This window comes from Aythya ferina, assembly GCF_964211825.1.
Source record: "Aythya ferina genome assembly, chromosome: 20".
Lineage (NCBI taxonomy): Eukaryota > Metazoa > Chordata > Aves > Anseriformes > Anatidae > Aythya > Aythya ferina.
In genome coordinates, this window is record NC_140318.1 from 1774141 (window position 1) to 1793211 (window position 19071).

At 45.2% G+C, this 19071-nt stretch overlaps 1 protein-coding gene across 5 annotated transcripts in view; it reads right to left on the reverse strand.

The window, feature by feature from the left end:
- Nucleotides 1–19071, reverse strand: part of CRB2 (crumbs cell polarity complex component 2) — a 126811-nt gene that overhangs the window by 33730 nt on the left and 74010 nt on the right. The window contains exon 1 of one of the 5 annotated variants that reach the window (XM_084493726.1): nt 1453–1788. The exons of the other annotated variants lie outside the window; for them this stretch is intronic. Within the exon in view, the coding sequence (XP_084349852.1) occupies nt 1453–1525 (73 nt within the window). The 5' untranslated portion in view covers nt 1526–1788. Of the gene's footprint in view, nt 1–1452; nt 1789–19071 lie in introns of those variants that run through there. 5 annotated transcript variants of the gene reach the window in all.

Here is a 19071-nt window from a genome sequence, read left to right on the forward strand (position 1 = left end):
CAGCACCAACCCCCAAGCCCACGCCAACTCCAGCAGCCACTTACGGGGTCTGTGCAGCCCAGCCGGCCTTCCCTGCACAGCACAAAGGCTCCATGACTGCCTCCCACTTCAAACCAGTAGCTATGGTTACTAGATACAAAAGACAGTCCTGCTGCTTCCCTGTGGCCAGAGGAATTCCAGGCACTTGGAGCCAACCCACCACACAAAGAAGCTGGTAGGAGGGGAAAAAAAGAACCCAGAAACAACAGAGTTCGACTTTCATATTCATGGTTGGAGGTGATCACAGAAAAGTCAATTTAGGGAGGCTTCAGAGGAAGAAAAAATAAATTGTTGGGGAATAAAAAGAAAGCTGAAAAAGGCCATAAACATCACCCACTAGTGCAAGAAACACCCAAATGCAGCATCCAGCAGGTATGAGCAGAGAGAAGGCACTTGGATTGTAGTTTTATCTTTACTTTTTCACACCCTTGTTCATCGCTGTTCTATCTGAGTGGCAACCAAAGAGGACTTGTATATACATGTATTGGCCTGGCAGTGCTGAAAAGAGCATAAGGAGGCCTGTTCAATCCCAATCATATTTTCCAGTAAAAGGTTGGACATGTTCCTGACACAACCTTATAATCCCTAGATGACTAAAACAGATGTCTAGGCCCAAGCACCCAATTCCAGAAGAAACAAATATATTTTTTAGGGACCATAAGGAATTATATACAAGGGTGACTTCTGAAGCCCAAAGACACATTGCTGTGGAGCTGCAGGACCCCAGTATGCTCAAGTATGTTCTGTGGCTATAAAGTAAGTTTTCAATGTGGAAGAAAATACTAAAAAAAGCAAGCAACCAACCAACAACAACAAGCAGCAATGTTGTTACCTCATCACCTCGTTAGCTCTTCTGTTACCTCGTCACTTCTTGCATTTTCAGGACAGATCTACTTTCTTCAACATCTCTAAGAGAAAACTCATGCACTGTCTTCTTCCTCCACACTTTGCACCAGAGATACCTGACACTTGAACGTACTGCTGTACTCCCCTAGATACACTCCTCTCCTGCCTTGACATATTTCTGAAGGATACAGACTGGGAATAAAGCTGTGTTTCTTCTGTGTGGGCACAGCTGTAAAATTTAGAACTTTTCAGTGGAGCAAGTGGTTATTACAATAGCTGAGTACTTCTTTACACGAAAGTGCACACGCTTTTAGCTCTAGTGAATAAATGCACTCACAAGTGCACAGGGAGAAGGACAAAGGGAGACAAGAAATAAATAGAAGGAAAAGCTTATCTAGAATCAAATGTCTTTTATCTTCCTGACAAGAAGTTTTCAGGCTCCCAATCTAACCATGACAGTGGCATTTCGTTCAGTTACGTCTGCAATACAAGCACAGATCACAGACCTGATCTAAAGTTACCGCACATTATCTGGGTAAGAATCAGGCACAGAAGACAAAAACTTACCCCAAAACAAGAGGAAAAGTGGCAGCAGGAGCGCAGCGCTGCACACCCTGGATGTAGTTTTCTTTAATTCCATGACAAGTCTACGCGTGGCTGTCGTGAAAGCCTCCGGGAGGACCGGCGGCTGCAGGTCAGGCGCAGCAGCTCTCCCTACATCACGGGCTCTGCGGCACCCCGTCCATGCTGTGCCGGAGCGGGCCCAGCACTATGGCTGTGGACAGAGTCCCCGTGCGCCCTGCAGCGCTCCGCTGCCTTGCCGAGCACAGGGAAAACGCTGCCTGGATCGCCTGGAGCGAACTGCCGGGGGCACAGCTCCGGCCCCACGGGCACCCCGGCGCTGCTGGAGGCCAGAAGGGGCAGGACCCCGCGGGTGGCCCCGGCTTGTGGCTCCCCTGCAGTCCCCTGACTGAGGAAGGACACGAAGCTGGGAGCTGCACGGCTGGGACGGAGCCCAGCGCTGGGGGTACGGCCGGGTGCGGGTGCTGTGTCAGGCACCGTCCACTGTTGCAGGTGAGGACCAACAAGGACCTTCCAGAAGGGGATGACTTGTCCAAAGAGAATATAAGCCAAAAGACACAAAAAGCTCACTAGTAATTCCAAAGAGCAGAGACATCGGTCCTTACGGCTGCCTCGTGAGATCTGCGAGCCCCCGAAGCACACAAACCCCTGAGACGTACACGAGCCCTCTTCTCTGGTTAGGGAACGGTCACAGAGACCAACAGGCACGGCCGTGTAACACAAGCACCAGATCACACCCCCACATTTACATGCATGTGCTTAGAGTTTTACAAGCAGAAAAAATTGTCAGGGTCCATCGGTTTTTGGGAGCCCCTGGAAGCAGACAGAGCTCACGCTCAGTTGTGACCTCCTAAGTACCTCAAATCCACATCACAATTGGATTAAATTAACCCTAATGAGAATTACATACACTGCCTCACCCCTCCAGTGACAACTAAAAATAGAAGGCAGGTAAGATGCCGTACGAGCTTAAAAAAGCAGCATGAAAGAGAGCAAGGAGTCGGCGCGGACAGACCTGTGCTGCAAATCCATTGCAGTGCTTCATCAGTTCTCTTCCTTTCCAAACTCTCAACAATACCTGTACCAGACTTGGAAAGCAAGTGCAGAAATTGATGAAAAAATAGTTCCTGTTTTGGACAAGTTCTGTACTAAAGCATGGGCTCTTTCCCACAAGTATCCTACCATTAAATACAGGTTACCAGTACCACAAATAGGTCCCAGCTGCAAACTATCAAGGTAAAGAATTCAACAACCCCCAGAGCAAGCTCAGGTTCATGCAAACCGTCACCAATTTTAACTTGAAAATGCAGGATAATGTGGAACAAAATAAACACGCTTCCAAGTTGCAGTCAGTGCTCCGTATATTCTAAAGCTGAAACTAAAAGCAAAGGTAAAACTAGGGGTCAGTCTCTGGCAGGGTCTCTGTGACGTTTGCTGTGCACAAAGGTGTATGCGAAACTACAGCAGGGGTTCAGACAGAGCTGTGAGACTGCCCCGTGCTTCTGCCATTACTGCCACGTTTGTCCACTGTGAGACCTTTTATGGCAGGAAAAAAATAAAGGCAACCCCCCGAGAATCTGATGAAAGCAACAGGAATCCTGCACTGAGCAATTTACACTGGCCAGGCTGACGGCCAGTGCGGGGCAGTGGCTGCTTACCACCTTGTTTCTACCTTCAGCGAAGGCAGAACAACAGCACGGGCGTTTTCACCAGCGGCACACCACAGTTTGGTAACAAATGCTTCACCTCACTACCCTGCCTCGGATCGCTCCACAGATGATGCATCGTGTAATCAACCTTATCTGGACCACCCTGCCCCCACTGCCAGCTCTGGTGTCTCCGCTCTGTTTTCTCAAGACCAGCCTCAGCATCGTTTTGTTTTTTTTTTTGCCAGCTACGGCAGCCATCTGGAACTCATTTCTCCCTCCTTAGATTCTCATTTTGCTGCCAGGGGACGTAACCAAGCACTCACGTGCAGAATCTTTCTGCCCAGAATTTTTTGCCTCACCTGGGTGAATGATGCTGCCAACAGCTTGCCTTGTCAAAGCAATACGTGCGAACCCACTGCACGGCCACGCTGCAAGGAGCACCGCTCTTCCTCCGCCAGACACTGCCCCTTCTCCAAGCTGAATACTGCAATGTTCCACAACTACCCACAGTAACTGCTGGTTCACGTGTTTACCTGCAGGCCATGCATTGTTCATACAACAGAGGCAGTGTAACCAACTGGTAGAGGCCTTCCCCCAAAGGCTAAGGTCTCACGTGCTGCTGCGGTGGGGTCCTGACACCCCTGTCGGAGCCACTGGCTCCTGAAGACCTGGTACCTGCCAGCTAGACTCAAAGAGCAGAACAGTTTAGCAGAGGCTGAACAATTAAAAGAACTTGAGAGGAACATTCCTGGTGTCCCTCAGTACATTTCAGACAATGTTAACTGGTAGCACATCTAAGAGGTCTGCTGGGACTTAAGGCTCATTTAGCCCAAGCTACCAAAGCCTGCATAGGTCAAGACATCTGCTTCATTATCCTAAGTAAAATACCTTAATCCGGCATCCACCTATGCGGATATTAGAATTTAATTTTTCAACAGTCACGCTTGCAATTGTATGGGATTTTGCCAGCATAAATGGCAGACCACTTCTGTGCTGGGCCCTGGGGCATACAGCAACCAGTGCAGGTATTAACCAGCTTAGTCCAATTAAAGGACTTTAATGCAACTCTTTAAGGCCCTGATTTGTTAGGCTTGACTACATTTCCAAAGAAAGAGCACAATTGGGTGGATTTGTTATCTAAAGAATAAGCTCCAAGTCCTTAGTCATCCTTGCTAAAGCCTTCCCCACACTGGCCATGGTTTGTGCTACCTCGGCACTGCTGCAGCCCAACACCAGTATAATCTGCTCTTTAACATAGTATTAAAATTAGAGCCAAAGGACACAGCTGCTTTCGTCTGTGTAACACTCATTACGAGAGACTTAAGGACAGCGTAACAGCGAGGCTTCTATTCTCAGCAAGCAGGCAGGGAACTTTGCAAGCCGGAAATGCATGCCAGGAAAATGGGGCAGCAGCGGGCAAGCTGGATTAGGGAAAAAGGAGAGAGAAGGTCCGGGGTACCCTGCAGAACCTTGCTGTTTTCTGTATTACCTCCTTTTCTGCACACTTTTCAGAAAACAGTCTTACACATTTCTCCATGAACAGTTCACAATGAATGCACAGCAAAGTACCAGAGCAAAACAGCCTATGCTTTCCATTCCAAGAACTATGCACGGTGGCATGGTTGCACTATTTTTCCTCACACAGGGCTTAAATAGTGCTAAAATTACGGACTGGATACTAGAGACTACACGAGTGAGGTGACAGTCAGTACCACAGACAGAAGCTGGTAAGAACAGGGCCATCCATGCCTCCTTTCTATGCACATCAGGTACTTGCCGCAGAGCCTCACCTTCCCTCCTTCCAGTTCTGGAACCTCACTGAACAAAAATTTCTGCTTTTCTGAACTGAGCGATGCAATCTAACGGGATCAGAGTCTTCTGATTTTTTTTATCAGCTTCCTCTGAGTGTTATTAGGCACAGCCCTCGGTGACTGCAGGCCTGGCACAAGGGAAGTTAAGCTGGTTAAGAAGCAAATGTCCAGTTCCACTCAAAACACTTGTGAGAAAAAATCACTACTTTGGTACACTCCTCTGCTCTCAATCACAGCTGAGAAGTGCCAGATATATTCAAAAAGACTTAAAGTTCTCGAATTTCAAGTTTACAGACCCACAGGCCAATTCTGTGTATGGAAGGGTTCAAAGACCTTACGGTGATGTAATGCTTGAGGGTTCTCGGGGGCCCAGTCTCTCAAAATTCGCTCTTTCTTGCAAATCACAATTACCCTTAGAATTCATGTCACCGCTTTTCCATTTGGCCACTAGATGTCCCTTCTGCACTGCATGAATTCAAGCAAAGGCCACTGTGTGAGAACAGGAGTTGAAAAGAAATTCCTGTACCAGCAGCGCTGTCAGCCCAACGCCAGCAGGCACAGGCTGCAGCGCGGCAGGACGGTGCCAAGCCGCACAGCGAACGCTCCGCGAGCCGCTGCAACACCCACACGGCAGACGAGCCAAGCTTTGTCTGCAAATCAAAACCTCGAAGTTGCTACTAAAAGTTGGGAACAACCACACAAAATTTACACTCTCAAGACATACAGACATGTAGAAATATGAAGGATGGTCAGAGTTTCTGAGCCAGTCTCACTTCCCTGAACACAGCAATTGATTTCAGATAAAACTGCGGTGTTAAGGCAGAGGAGCAGACCTGTAAAACGAAGGCAGAGCAAACACGTATGGGAATTTCATCGGAAATATCTGTGTGAGTTAGGACTGAATATAGCACACATTACACGTAGGTGTGTGGTCTGCCTCCTCCCACACGTGCAGCCCTGAAAGCCCGGCCAGCAGGCGCCATCCTGTGGCAGCAGACTCTCAGTCCTGTGATGCACCAGAGACTGGCTCAAACACAGAAAGGACTCCTGGCACTCACAGCACAAACTAGCAAGAAAGCCTCTGTGAAATCCTGCTTTAACTGAGAAACTGGGACAACACCAGGTCCTCTTAAGAGAAGTGACATCTTAAGCCTCAGTTCTTCTAATCAGCATTACTGCCCAGTTCTGGGAAGACCCCCCCGGTTTGTCTGCAGACTACGGAAGGTCTGAGGTTAGGGTGTGAGGGGACGAAATGGAAGCAGAGTGCCTGAATCCTGGAATCACCTCCTCTGCCTTGCAGCATCAGCCGCCTGTGCAGAGATCCCCAGGACATGCCTCATTTCAGAAAAGAACAAATTGGAAGAACCAGAACAAGGATATCCAGCACACACACAACACTTTATGGCTTCCCCTCCAGCGTGTGAGGCCATTCACATTACGTGCAGCCTAGGCCATCATAAAGACAGAGCCAAGCTTCTGCCAAGTTATCTCCACGAGAAGTTACAGAAGTCAGGCTCTAGCCATGGACGTCTCTTTTGATCTATGTGAGACTCTGCTGGAGTGCTACAGGTCAAGTTGAAGCCCCTTTGATCCTCTTCCACTGCTTACAGCTGCATCAGTGGAGGCGAACCCCTTCCAGGAGGCCTCTCTTGGCAGACGGGGCGATGAGAACGCTGAGCAGCTAACAGGCAGCAGCTAACTGCCTGGACGCCCCTCAGGAGGATATTCTGTACGTAAAGTGCTAGAGCTGGGAGAAGCATGTGTCCAATATGCTGCCTGGATCCAAGAGGGTTTTGAAGGTATTACAAGGACTTTTTGCTGCTGTTTTTGTCAAAATGATCCAACATGCTTGTAAATGAAATATGTCTTTATGTCTTTTTTTTTTTTATCACGACCAGCACTGCCCAGACAGAGCCTTTCGGGCCACGAGAGGGCAGTGCCGGGCAGCGTTCTGATCTGCCAGCCAAAATCCAGCTTTGAGAGGCACCCTCCTAGATCGATCAGCATGTTTGTTGCAACTGTCTGCATTGTTGGCAACCCTGGAGTCCCAGTGCTCCCTAGGGGCTCAGCAGGCTCCAGGGGAAGAGTTAAATGCTCAGCCAGAAGCAGCGCAACCTGCAATCAGAGCCAAAGGAAAGGAGTGAGTAAGTAACCTCTGCAGCAGAGTCTGGGGGAAAGGAACCTTTTAATGCAAAATTTAGCACTTTGTGGAGGTCAAAGCAGGGGGTGGAGAAAAGGGAACTTTGGGAAAGCTCCCAGCTGGACCTGAAAAACAACTGCATCTAGCTGCACTGTGTGAGCATGCAGAGCTGCTGTGCTCTGAGGCAGCCTGGCCTCAAAGGCCTGCTGCACTGTGTTTGACAAGTGTGTCACGGAAATTACACCTCTGAAAGCTGCATAAATCAGCAAGCACTGCCTCATTTTCCTTCCAGATGCAATCTCTGTGATCTCTCACAGCCTTCATGCACACATTATGCTCTGTAATTGGGGCTCCACAAAATGTGCGTTCTTACCACAGTCGGTAGCAAGGAGTAGAATGGATGCAGACCTCACATGTGCCAAATGCTGAGGAGTGAGTCATTTTCTCCAGGACGACAAAGATGTGGGGCTCTCTTTTGCACATTTGCATCTCAATAAACACTCCACTCAATATTCTCACCACCTCCTATTCTAACCCAGGTAACTAAACAGACGTGCCTGTCGCCATGAAAACATGGGACAACTCTACTGAGAGCCATTTTTCCACTCACAAGCCGGGGACATTGCCCAGCTCTCTCAGTATCTCAGGCCTGCACACTCATGACTTTCTAGGCCATCAATATCATTATAACCACTGAGCCACAGCGAGACAGAGCAGCAAACATCTCCTAAGTTACCTTCTATTTTAAGAATAGTTCACTAACTGGAGCTCCCATTTGAGTCAATTGTTTCTTCTTCCGAGCTGCCCCAGAAGAATGGCCGTACCTATACGGCGTGTGCAACAGCTGCTGGATCCACCATCGCTTGGATAAGAGAGTCTGCAAGTCTCACAAGGATTACTGCAGTATGCACTGGCATGTGGGCAGAGACATTTCATTTTGCTGAGATGCCATACCCTGTGATCTCCATCACCATCCATTTGTCAGATTGCTTAACGAATTTCAAGAACGACAAATACAGAGCTTTACACAACTGTCAACACGACAGCATTCAAGTGTGTTTTCATGATCCTCAAACGGTGCTGCATCCCAGTATCAGTAACACTGAATTTATTTTGTAATTAGAACCTGAAGAATTATCTTGTCATCACAGTGGCAGTGATGTTTCCAGACCTCCTCTGTACATGTACATCTCTATTTAAGTAAAAAAGAATTATCTAAGCAAAATTAACTTAATAAGGACATAAGCTTGCACTCCTGTTTTCTTCTGCTATAGAAATGTTTTGGTGATGACCAACTTGGCAGCACTGATGTCATATCAGAACAATAAGAGGCGAGAGAAAATCCCCCATTTAATCCCTCAAATCCTTTTCTGAAAATATCTTTATTTGCTACTAGTTGCCTAACTGGACCAGCGATACAGGTAGGCTGAAGCTTTTAGGACTTCAGCACTTCTCTGTCCCAAGAGAAGCTCTAGTTTGTTCCACTTCTCTTAGGGAGCAGTTTGTGTCCATTTCCTACTCCATGCCTTCCAACAGCAGGCAAAACAAAGCCCTGCAGAGGCTCTGCTAAAAGGTGCCCGTGATCTGCTCACAGGTGTTTGAACCCTTGGCTCTGGTAACTGGTGTGCTGGATGTGTACAGGAGCCCATCAGTACGTCGGAAACAAAAACTACTTCGTGGACTGAACAAAAGGAAAACAAAGCTGCAGTAGCATGCTGAATTAAAACACAATCTATAATCCTGATTTATAATTCAGAAATACAACGGTGATGTAAAGCAAGGACCCAGCACACTGCACTGCACGAAGTCATTACTGCTTTGTGCTACACTGGGCAAGTGGAGGCGTGGCAGCTAAGTGAGGCTGTGCAGTGCACCAGCGGTGCTGACAACGCACCGAATCCGAGGGAGTGCGGCAGTTCTTTCTTTTCTACTTCCAGTAGAAAGTGACCTCAGCAGATGGAAGCAGACACACTGGGAACCATTTTCAACTCTTCCAACATACTTCTGAACACAACCATAGGAACAGAGCCCTGGTAAATCCTTGTTAAAGCACAACGGTAGCTACATCACAAGTATGATTGCTTCAGTAAGAGCAAGAACAAGCAGCAAGACACCTCTCTTTGACAGGAGACATGGAAGGCTACTTCTGAGGTTGTATATAAAATATTCAAGGGGATGGATCCAGAATCTTCCCAAGAACTACGGCAAGAAACATGGAAAGCATTCTATCACTTTAAATCTGAACTGATGCCAGTTCAGCCTTGCCATTCACCAATGATACATATCTCTGGAAAGAAACATGATAATTGACAGCTTATTGGAACACTATCCATTTTCTCCCTGAGAAACTCCACTGCAACTAAGTCACCCCTATATTTATCACAGCAAGAAGCAGCATCTTGTATCTTGAAAGATTTCCATGCCAAGGCCAGGTTGCCAGCATCATTTATTATGCCTGAATGCCTTAAGAGACAGAAGTCACAAGCATGACAATTTAATTCTCGTTCGCTTTGGGAATGGCTGAATGCACCAGCCTGGCTCTCCTGTTTGGGCAAACGATGACTCTTTCTGCTTCCAATTCAGCCTTAGCTCCTCCTCTTTCTATTAAAGGACTTGACTTCAGAAAAATTTTGTTTCCTGTATCTGCAACCAGAAGGCAAGCCAAAGTATATATGGCTGAGCTTCCCGTAATAGCAGAACGGGTACAGAAATTTCGTTTCACTGCATGGTATTTGGATCAATCTCTGGATCTTTAGCTTGTACATTCAGTGAGTCACTGATGTTTGGTGAGGGCCCATCAATGCTTTCCAGAAAATGCCTTTGGTTGAAGATGTAAACTCCATTTGATCCCAAGTCTTTTTTAATGCATGACTGAACCAAAGGACCTTGCTTATTTCTGCTCGTCTGACTTCTGGAAGTCAGTAGGGCAACCGCTCTGGAAAAAATGGAACCTGAGAAGTAAGGACGAAACCTCCTCAGAGAAAAAGACAAAATCACTGTCACTTGGAGTACAAGAGATTAAATGAAAATTTCTTCATTTCTGGTTCCACCTCCCTTTGCAAAGCTTGTTAAAACACGCTCCCTTTGCTTCTGCATTTTCTTTGATTCAGACCAGACGATGTAACATGGGGATTAATCATTACAGAGCACCTGGGATTTCTGAGATTTCTGAGATTTCATTTGGCTTAGAAAGGTAGAAAGTCAACCTGCAATACTGTCCATTGTCAGGGCTGTTACATTTCCTCTTATAACCCGGGGAACACAGCTACTTCCCTGAAATCTTGAACGAGGTAATGATTACCGTGAGCTTTCCTTTGTCACTCAGACTTAACCCAAAGTAGCCTTCCGGAATGCATACTTCTTGTGAATGCAGCCAACTTTCAGGAATATGTGAATGACCAAAACGCACAGGAGAAAACTAGGAATGTCAACACATTGTTTCTCTGCCTTGGAACAGTTTCTTCTCATTCAGGAAGAGGCTATGTCCTGTAAACATGAATTTAAAATTATGAATCCACTCCTGGCCATTAGATACATCAAAACTGCTACATACTTAACTCCAATTTCCTTGTTTATTTCCCCTCACTCACTTAACTCTACTGTCAATTTCTGTTTAAACCATAAAACTGACACTTTGTATTCCCACCATCACAGGTCCCTTGGAGTTTACACTGATGTCAAAACCAAGGTTCCTCCCCTTTCTATGACTTTAAGCTCATAACCCTCCATTAAACTAGCTGATTAGCTGATTCTGCCCAGCAGAGGACTTGGTCTCCTGTCTTTTTCTACTGCTTAACAGAATTGGTACTTCAATTATCAGCACATCCTCATGGGCTGATGGAATCTCCCTGTATGGTCAGAACAAGTACCTACGGTTTAGGAACCAGAAGAACTTATTGGGCATCAACACACAGGAATTGCCACAGCAGCAATAGACACAATGCTTCCTCACTCATTTATCCATCTTCAGCTGAAACTGAGCTTCCAAGAGCAAAGAAAAAAAGTCAAAACAAACTGAAGAGTGAGATGGAATCCGTCCTCTCAGCGACAACCAGCCAGATGTCAGGTGTCCAACCCACAGAGCCTGACCAAGGACAAAGTGGTCATTCTCTATTAGCTGCGGTGGGATGTTGGGAATTTTGAGCAGATGTTAATAGGATGAGTACATCCTAGTTGTACAGTCTCAGAATGATAATGCCTGTGAATACCAAAAACATATTGATCTTCTGAAGTGCATAGTTAGAACATCTAATAGCTCTAGAGAGAGCAAGAGAAACACTCAAGGGAAAAAGGAAGAAAAAAAAAGCTGCTTTAAGATTGGATATTTTATCTGTCGAATCTCTGGGGCACACAGGGTATGTTAAAATGCTACAACCCAGACACGCATTGAAGTGTGCCAAGAATGAACACTTAGTACATGAGAATCAAAGAATGAATTTACAGAACTGTGAGACTAACAGGTTTAAACCATTTCTTCGAGGTATGTTAGAACCAGGAAGAACCTAAAGATGAAAAATAATCCTCACTGTGCTGCCCTGGTGGAGCAGAACTGTATGGGGAGGAAAAAAAAAAAAAAAAAAAAAAAGAAGAACCAGTTATGCAGAGAATACAGATGCTGTTCAGAAGAAAATCAAAGGGAAATTCTTTCTATTTTAATAACCTCCTCTGTTATTAGTAATGCAGATCAGGACTTTGTTCTAAAAGGAAATCTAATTTCTAACCTACAGTTTCTTTTTCAAGTGCAAGACATTTGAAAGCTTTTTTAAACAAGGGCTATATAACTGGAAAAATTAATTCATTCTCCTCGCTTTGATATTTGTTTAGATCAGCATTACACACACTGTCAGAAGGGAAATGATGTCCTCTGCTCTGCACCAGAGGGCCAAACAGTCTGACAGTGTAAGCTCTCTGCTCCATGGTACTGATCCAGTTTGTTTTCTCCATCTCACAGAACAGAGCTCGCTGAAGAAGGGTGAGACTGCAGGATGCCAGGACTGCAGATTACCAGCTTATTCAGAGGTGTTTTCCATTTCTATTAGCTATACATCAGACTAAGCTGCACTAACAGAAAGATCACTGTAAAGCTGGCTCTCAGCAGTGCCACCATAGGAGCATATCATAACTGTAAGAACTCCGGTCAATAGCATTACATATCCACCGAACCACTAAGGACATTAAGCAAACACTTTGAAGAGCTGAGAAGAGATTCCAGTTGTCCTGAGCTTCCCATTCTCTGACCGCAAAACCACGCTCTCATATCAAATGGGGAAGGAAACTCGGGGGACATTTTAATCCTGCACCCCTGCTCTAATTAATAATCCTACTTTATCAATATTTGATGCAGCTGTTATTGTGTCTCCTCTCACCATTGTACTTTTCATACAATGCTCTGAATTATTCTGATCTGCAGCAGAGCAATAGCAATGCACTCCTTCCAGAAATCACGGCAGCTCCTTTCCTGCCACAGCGCCTTTCCAGAACTCCTTGCTTGTGACTAGCCTGTGAGATCGGCAGCTATAGCATAAGCCAGCAGGTAACAATTTATGCAGAAAGGTATACTGACACACTCCTTAAGGACACCCCTGCTTCCTGGCCTGCTACATCACCATTATATGGAAAAAATACATCATTTCCTGAAAACTGTACCAAGGCATAGATGCTGAGCGCACCAGAGGACAGTCGCTGTGTATACCAGCATGGAGAACCACAATTACTAAGGTACAAAAGCAACGACAACAAGAAAAACTTAGGTTTTTTTTTTCAAATTAAAGTGTTGAGGAGGAGCAGGTGGACTACCCCATGCTAAACGTAACAGCAATGCCCATCCCTTGCCACAAAACCGTCGTTCAGGTCACACGAACCTGTCCGACGAGTACATGATGAGCATGCTGCGGTGGTCCTGCTTCCACTGCGTTAGGGGAGTGCTGCTACCCGGCTGCTCACCACCCAGCTTCACAGGAGGGCTCCCTCTTGGCTCCACCGGCGTAACTGCAGCTGCGATACCTCCCCGAACAGATGCTGGTAACATGCTCGAGAATATTAACTCAGCCATTGAAAGTGCTTAAGCCGATGTGAATTGCTTCGGTAAAAGGCGGCTCAGGAACAATTACATACAACTACACGAGAGGTAAAACATTGCACAGCCCAGCTCTCGTGCTTTAAAATGCAGAAGCCTCTGTGAAAAATAAAACACATGCTCAAAATTCTCCATCAATGCAGAATCACTGGGATTCATTCCTGCTGCTGAAGAATTGAGACGCGGGGAGAAGCAGCACAAACCCATGGATATAGAAAGGGCTTGTTCTGTAGGTTCTTTGGTCTCTCAATTTCTACATATTGTGCCTTTCATCTACAAGGCGTCTTATTTAAAATGAACAAGCAAAAAAAAAAAAAAAAACCAAAATAAAATAAAAGTAAAACAAACATTTAAGAGAAAAATAACCCTCTGGTAGATGAGAAACACTTCACTTGTGCACTTTTTTTGTGCTGCCTGGCTTGTTTCTCTACAGAATGACCACTCTCAAAGCAGAGTAGGGCCCGAAGCATGGCAGCCTACTGGAAGGTTCAGACTCCCCTGTTAGGCCACACGTTTCTCCAATCCCAGCCTTCCATTGCACTGTGACATGTTGGTATCTAGCATGCAAGTATCAGCCCATGAAAAAATAGGAGGGAGCAGAGAAGCAAATCTTCATCCCAATAAAAGGCTGCGCGTTAGTGGCCTCCCTGCCTGGAAAGCAGTTGCTATTTGCAGAAGAAAAACAGGAAAAAAGTACTTAGACATGCCCAACCGCCTGCCATTAGAGATTAATCACAGAAGTATGGCATTCCTCTTCCCTAGTTCCCTAATGCAGTATCAGGATAAAGACCACAATTTGGACTCCCAGTAGTGAGGGCAAAAAGGAGAGAAAGAAGTGGGGTTGAAGGAAAAAGGAAACAAGTCACAAGCAAGTTTGGGACTCCAGATAATTACGTATTTTGTGTGTGTGTGCACGCGTGTGTATCCCCAACCAGTTCTGTCCTGAGGGTGTACAAACCTGTAACTCCACCACCTGGAAGAAAGCCCCCCCAGGTGCCAAAACCAGACAGGATTTCTTGTGCTGACATTCAGCATGGAGCCCAGAGCAGATTGAATTTCTGTGGAGGTCAAGGGGAAGGGCTGGAGTGCACAGAAATCACATCAAAAAGTTTGTGCAGCTTTAGCTTGCGGAACATAAAGGCAGAGATATTAAAATAGGAAAATTAAAAGAAAAGTAACAAAGAAATGTTGAGGTGTTCACAGGACAAGGGGTAGAAGTCAAAGGACCAGAAAAAGCCTGCTAGTTACTGAAGAGTCTTCTACACTTACTATCTGACTCAAAGGCCAGAGAAGTAATTAAAGATCCCTTGCAATTACAGCAGGCTTTGGTTCAGGCCCACAGAGACTACACTGCCAGGAAGCTCAATCCTTCCACATTGCAGCAGATCCTGACAAACATGAGACTGCCAAAGGCTGTAAAAATAACTAAGAGACAGAGTAAGGCCTGAATAAGCCTTGTTCAATGCATTAGAACTACCAGATAATGTAAACTTTGTGGGAACTTTTAATCTCATCTGTTCTGTCTCTAGAGAAAAGACATGGTTGCATTTATTTTTTTCACAGTAATTATACAAGCACAGTACAGCAAACAGATGGAGGTGTCATAAGCAAAGTGTGAAAAAGGAAAGGAAAAAAAAAAAAGAAAAAAGTGAGAGTCCCACTGCTGGAGATTATCATGCTGTGAAGTCTTGCTTGCAATGATCTGTCAGGAAAATGGCTCAGCTCCCCCAGGTCGGGACAAGCAATAGGATAAGCCTAAATCCTTAATCTCAGAGGGAAGATGTCCTGGGATGGACTGGTTTGCCACTCCAGAAAGTGGGGCACGGCACAGCACAGCACGGCACGGCACAGCACAGGGCTGGCCAGGCCAATGGCCAGCCAGCCAAAAAAAAACAACCGTGGAAAGCACAGAAGTGAAAACGTCCTCTAAGTGGAAGGAACTAAATAACTGATGTTATCAGCACATAATGGGAAGCTTTAATGATAACCACATGGCCTATAAAGACTATGGATCTGCACCACAAAGTGCAGAATCAAGTTTTAACTGAGCAGTACAGAGGGACACACTGGGTTATCTATTAAACACATGACAAGATGCTACAACTGAGTCTGTCTGCAGGATGTCCTTTGCTAACGCCACTGTGAACGGTCACTTGATCAACTACAGAACACTTCTGCCATGCAGTATAAAAGGACATTAAGTTTTCAATTCTGCTTTTGAATTACATTTCAGGTATTGATTTTACCTCATGCTCAACATAACTGATGTTTTCTTCATAGTTACAGCCTAATCTTCTGGTGCTCAGAGCAGAGAAGCAGCATTTGCCACATCTTCATCAAGTATCTGAAGAGTTTTTGTTTGTTTTAACAGACTGATCTCTGAACAGATCTTCCCAATGCTAGTTTATCCCCAATCCCAGCAGCCAAAACAAACCAAAATATTTGGCAATACTGCATTGTTCAAAGAAAGGAGGCTTTTTTGTTCATAGGTGTCTGAGTGGGTTGTGAAAGCAGAGACATCAGTCACTCAAAATAGTCTGTATCCGATCACTTTGCTTGATGGTGATTAAATATAGGAAATGTTACTTGTCCAATGTTTGAAACAAAAGGCCCAGGGCACCTAAAAATGCTTTCCTTAACGAGCCCTGCTCCCAGCCCAGCCCACTGAGTCCTGTAACAGGATCAGTCACAAACCTCTGCTCCAAAGGGAAGAGAACAGAACAGAAAGGAAGTGAGGAGGTTCAAGAGGCAGGACTCTTTGTTCCTCTTCATTTCACATGTAAGCCACTCTTCGTTGCAGACCGCTGTGAGACAACAGATGTTACACACTCATCTACTCCCTAGATGCTGTTCCTAGGAGGGGTGCTAGTCTAAGTGGTTCAGTGCAGGGTTTTTTACCGTTTCTGCAAGATCTTTACACTTCGAGTGGAAAAAAAAGTTAGGGCTTTTTCCTAGCTTTGAAAATGCTGGACTTTGGATGGTTCCCATTCTTCAACATTCTACAGGAACAGGCAAAGCAAAGCACAGACACGGCCAACACCATTGCTGCCTTACCAAGTAATTTAAATACACACGAGTAAGTGCTGCCTTATAGTCCTTTAATTATGCATCGCGTCTGAATTATGTATTGAACAGAGGGCACACAGGAATTCTGGTGGAAAAAAACAGCCCTGTGCAGCAATGCCTCCTCACCCAGGGTAAGACAGGAAAATGCCCTACGACGGGTTTGCCCTGGCTGACCAGGCTGCTGCCGTCCCCAGGGACGATCTGTGTACCCGTCCTCACTGCAAGTAATTGACTGCAGCCCTCTCAGAAGAAAACACTTTGCTGGTGAGCAAAAACTTCCTCCTGTATCCCGCTGTACTCTTATTTAGCCCACATTCTGTTCAAGAATAACATAACATGTAAGCACTTTACACCTATAAGCCTACAAGGCCTAACCTGTTCACCACTCTAGCAGCCTCTCTACAGTAGATGCGAAGTGTTTAAATACAGAATACACACTGTGTTTTTCACATCAGGCAGTGGTTTTACAACATATGCCAAACCCCAGAACTGTTCAGATTATTTTGGGACTTGCTCTAATCAGTAGTTTTACTATTCTGTTGAAAAGCATGACTGCTCTTGCTATTCTAATTCAATATTTACATCTCTGCCATTTTCTGTGAAGGACAGAAATGAATCAGCTCTCATAACGTTCATATAATCTAGTTCTACTGTCACGTGGAAACAAAAGGTTTTTTTTTCTTTTTCTTTTTTTTTTTCCAGTGTTGTCATGTCAGCATCACACGCAGTGGTGCTAACACCTACATTAATCACTGTATCAAGTTCTGCCTAGAATGAATCTGTAAGTACCATACACATACACAAATGATCCCTTCAGTATAAAAGCTCCCATCTCTGGTCTATCCTTAATCCCATCCCCTTCTTTCCATTTCTTCTGTTTTTCGTAGATAAACGATTAACCCTCTGAGCGTTTTACAGGTTGATCTCTCCTCGTCCATTTCATCAGACAGCAGCCAGAAGCATTCTCCCCACCCTGCTGCCTCTCTAGATTAGGTCTGTACCCTGCACTGAGCAAAATACTGAATGCTGCTCCCCCAGCACAAGTTTGAAGCAGAAAACAGCAGCTGTCAGAGTCACACATGCAGGCTGGTGTTTGCTTTGCGCTGAGAAAAACTTCTGAAACTTCAGGTCTACTTTTGCTTAAAGAATCTGCTTTTGTCTTCCCCTTAGCACGATGCCCTTCTTCCCTTGAAACCACGGCCGTGCTGGCAGGCTGAGCAGCGCAGCCCTGCTGCCAGGCCTCCTCCGGCTGGGGCCAATGCCGGGCAGTGATACCCCGCTGCCACTTGGTGGCAGAGGCTGGATACCATCAGCACGTTCCTGGTTCCCAGGAATGCATCGTGCATGCTTATTCTCTGCTCAAGGTGACTCTGAAGATAATTTCTTGCCGCCGCATTAATTACTATCCATATTTATAGACAAATTAAAGATTCAAACAAACATTTATTCAATTAATCACTTCGAGTTGTAGTAGAATAAACCGTATTAGCTCGGGGGTTCATGATAATTTAACACATCCATTTTCTGCCTCCTCTCTGCGGCAGCACGTCTCACATGAGTTAAAACATCAAACACCAGCAGCTATCTTTGTACAAGAAAGAGCATTAGAAGTTCTGAACCACCAAACTGTTTGCTGCAAGTCACAATGAACAGAAAATGGATTTCCTGCAGTTATGGAATTAAGCTTGTTCCACACCCTCTTCCAAAAACATCGTGTCTAATCTTTAAGCCTTTAGCAGATAATTCGATTGCTATTTTACTGAGAGCAATTGTAAGCACGGTGTATGTTCCTAACTGTGATTCCTTTCACAATGTGAATAAACAGTATTCTCCAACCAGATGCTGCTGTCAGCCTCATGAGACCTAGCTCATCATTCCACATGTGAGGAAGCTGCATATTTTATTATACATATGCTGCAAAAGTTTTTGATTCTATGGCCACAACCTTCTTTCCCCTGAGAGGAGCAACCCCATGACTGCAGTGGTTTTGCCCAACACAGGAGCAAGGGAGCAAGTCAAGGGACCTACCTGAATTTACATGACTGAATTTACATTTCCTTTTCTGCATCTGTGTTTTCCCCTTCTTGTTTCAGAATCTTTTTGAAACCATCACAACATTGCGAACTGATAAATGCACACAGCAATAACTACCCACCTGATCTACAAGCGACAGGGAGCAGACAAATTCACCTTTGCAGGACTTTTACAGAAGGACCAAGCTGAACCCGGAGCTGAGTTTATGCCTAACTTTGGCCACAGGACTTTCTGCTCCCTACACATTTGGGACCCCGGCGTTTACTCCTCTCTACCCAAGTCTCCAACTCCACAATAATTCCAGTGGCAGTCAGAGAAAGTTACACACACGGTTCCAGAACATCCCTGCTGACAAGCTGCAAGCCAGAACGCTTCCAACTGGACGGTATTTAGCAGAGCAGGATTAGGAAAAAGGCTTTTCAAGGCCAAGTCACTTCTGTCAACTGTTTTTTTTTTTCTGACAGGAATCTTTGTACAGATTGTACAAGTTGAAGTTCAGGACAGAGTTTATAAACCACAGGCATTTAACCTCAGAAATAAATAACTCAGCCTCCTGAATAATGATAATTTCACCTAACCATAGCTGTTACTGTTTGTTTAGTCCACACAAACAAACTCTAATCTAGAAACACTGACATAATTAAAGATCATCTCAGTATAAACCATTTCATAAAACTTTAATTAAACTTCATCTAGCTGACTTACCAGGTTAGCCAAGCTGGCTCTGTGTATACCAGCTGCACTTCATCAAATAGGAGTGCTCTATTTACAAAGCATGCATTAATCCAAATATTCAGGGCCTCTTCTGACACACTAAATGGTTGCTGA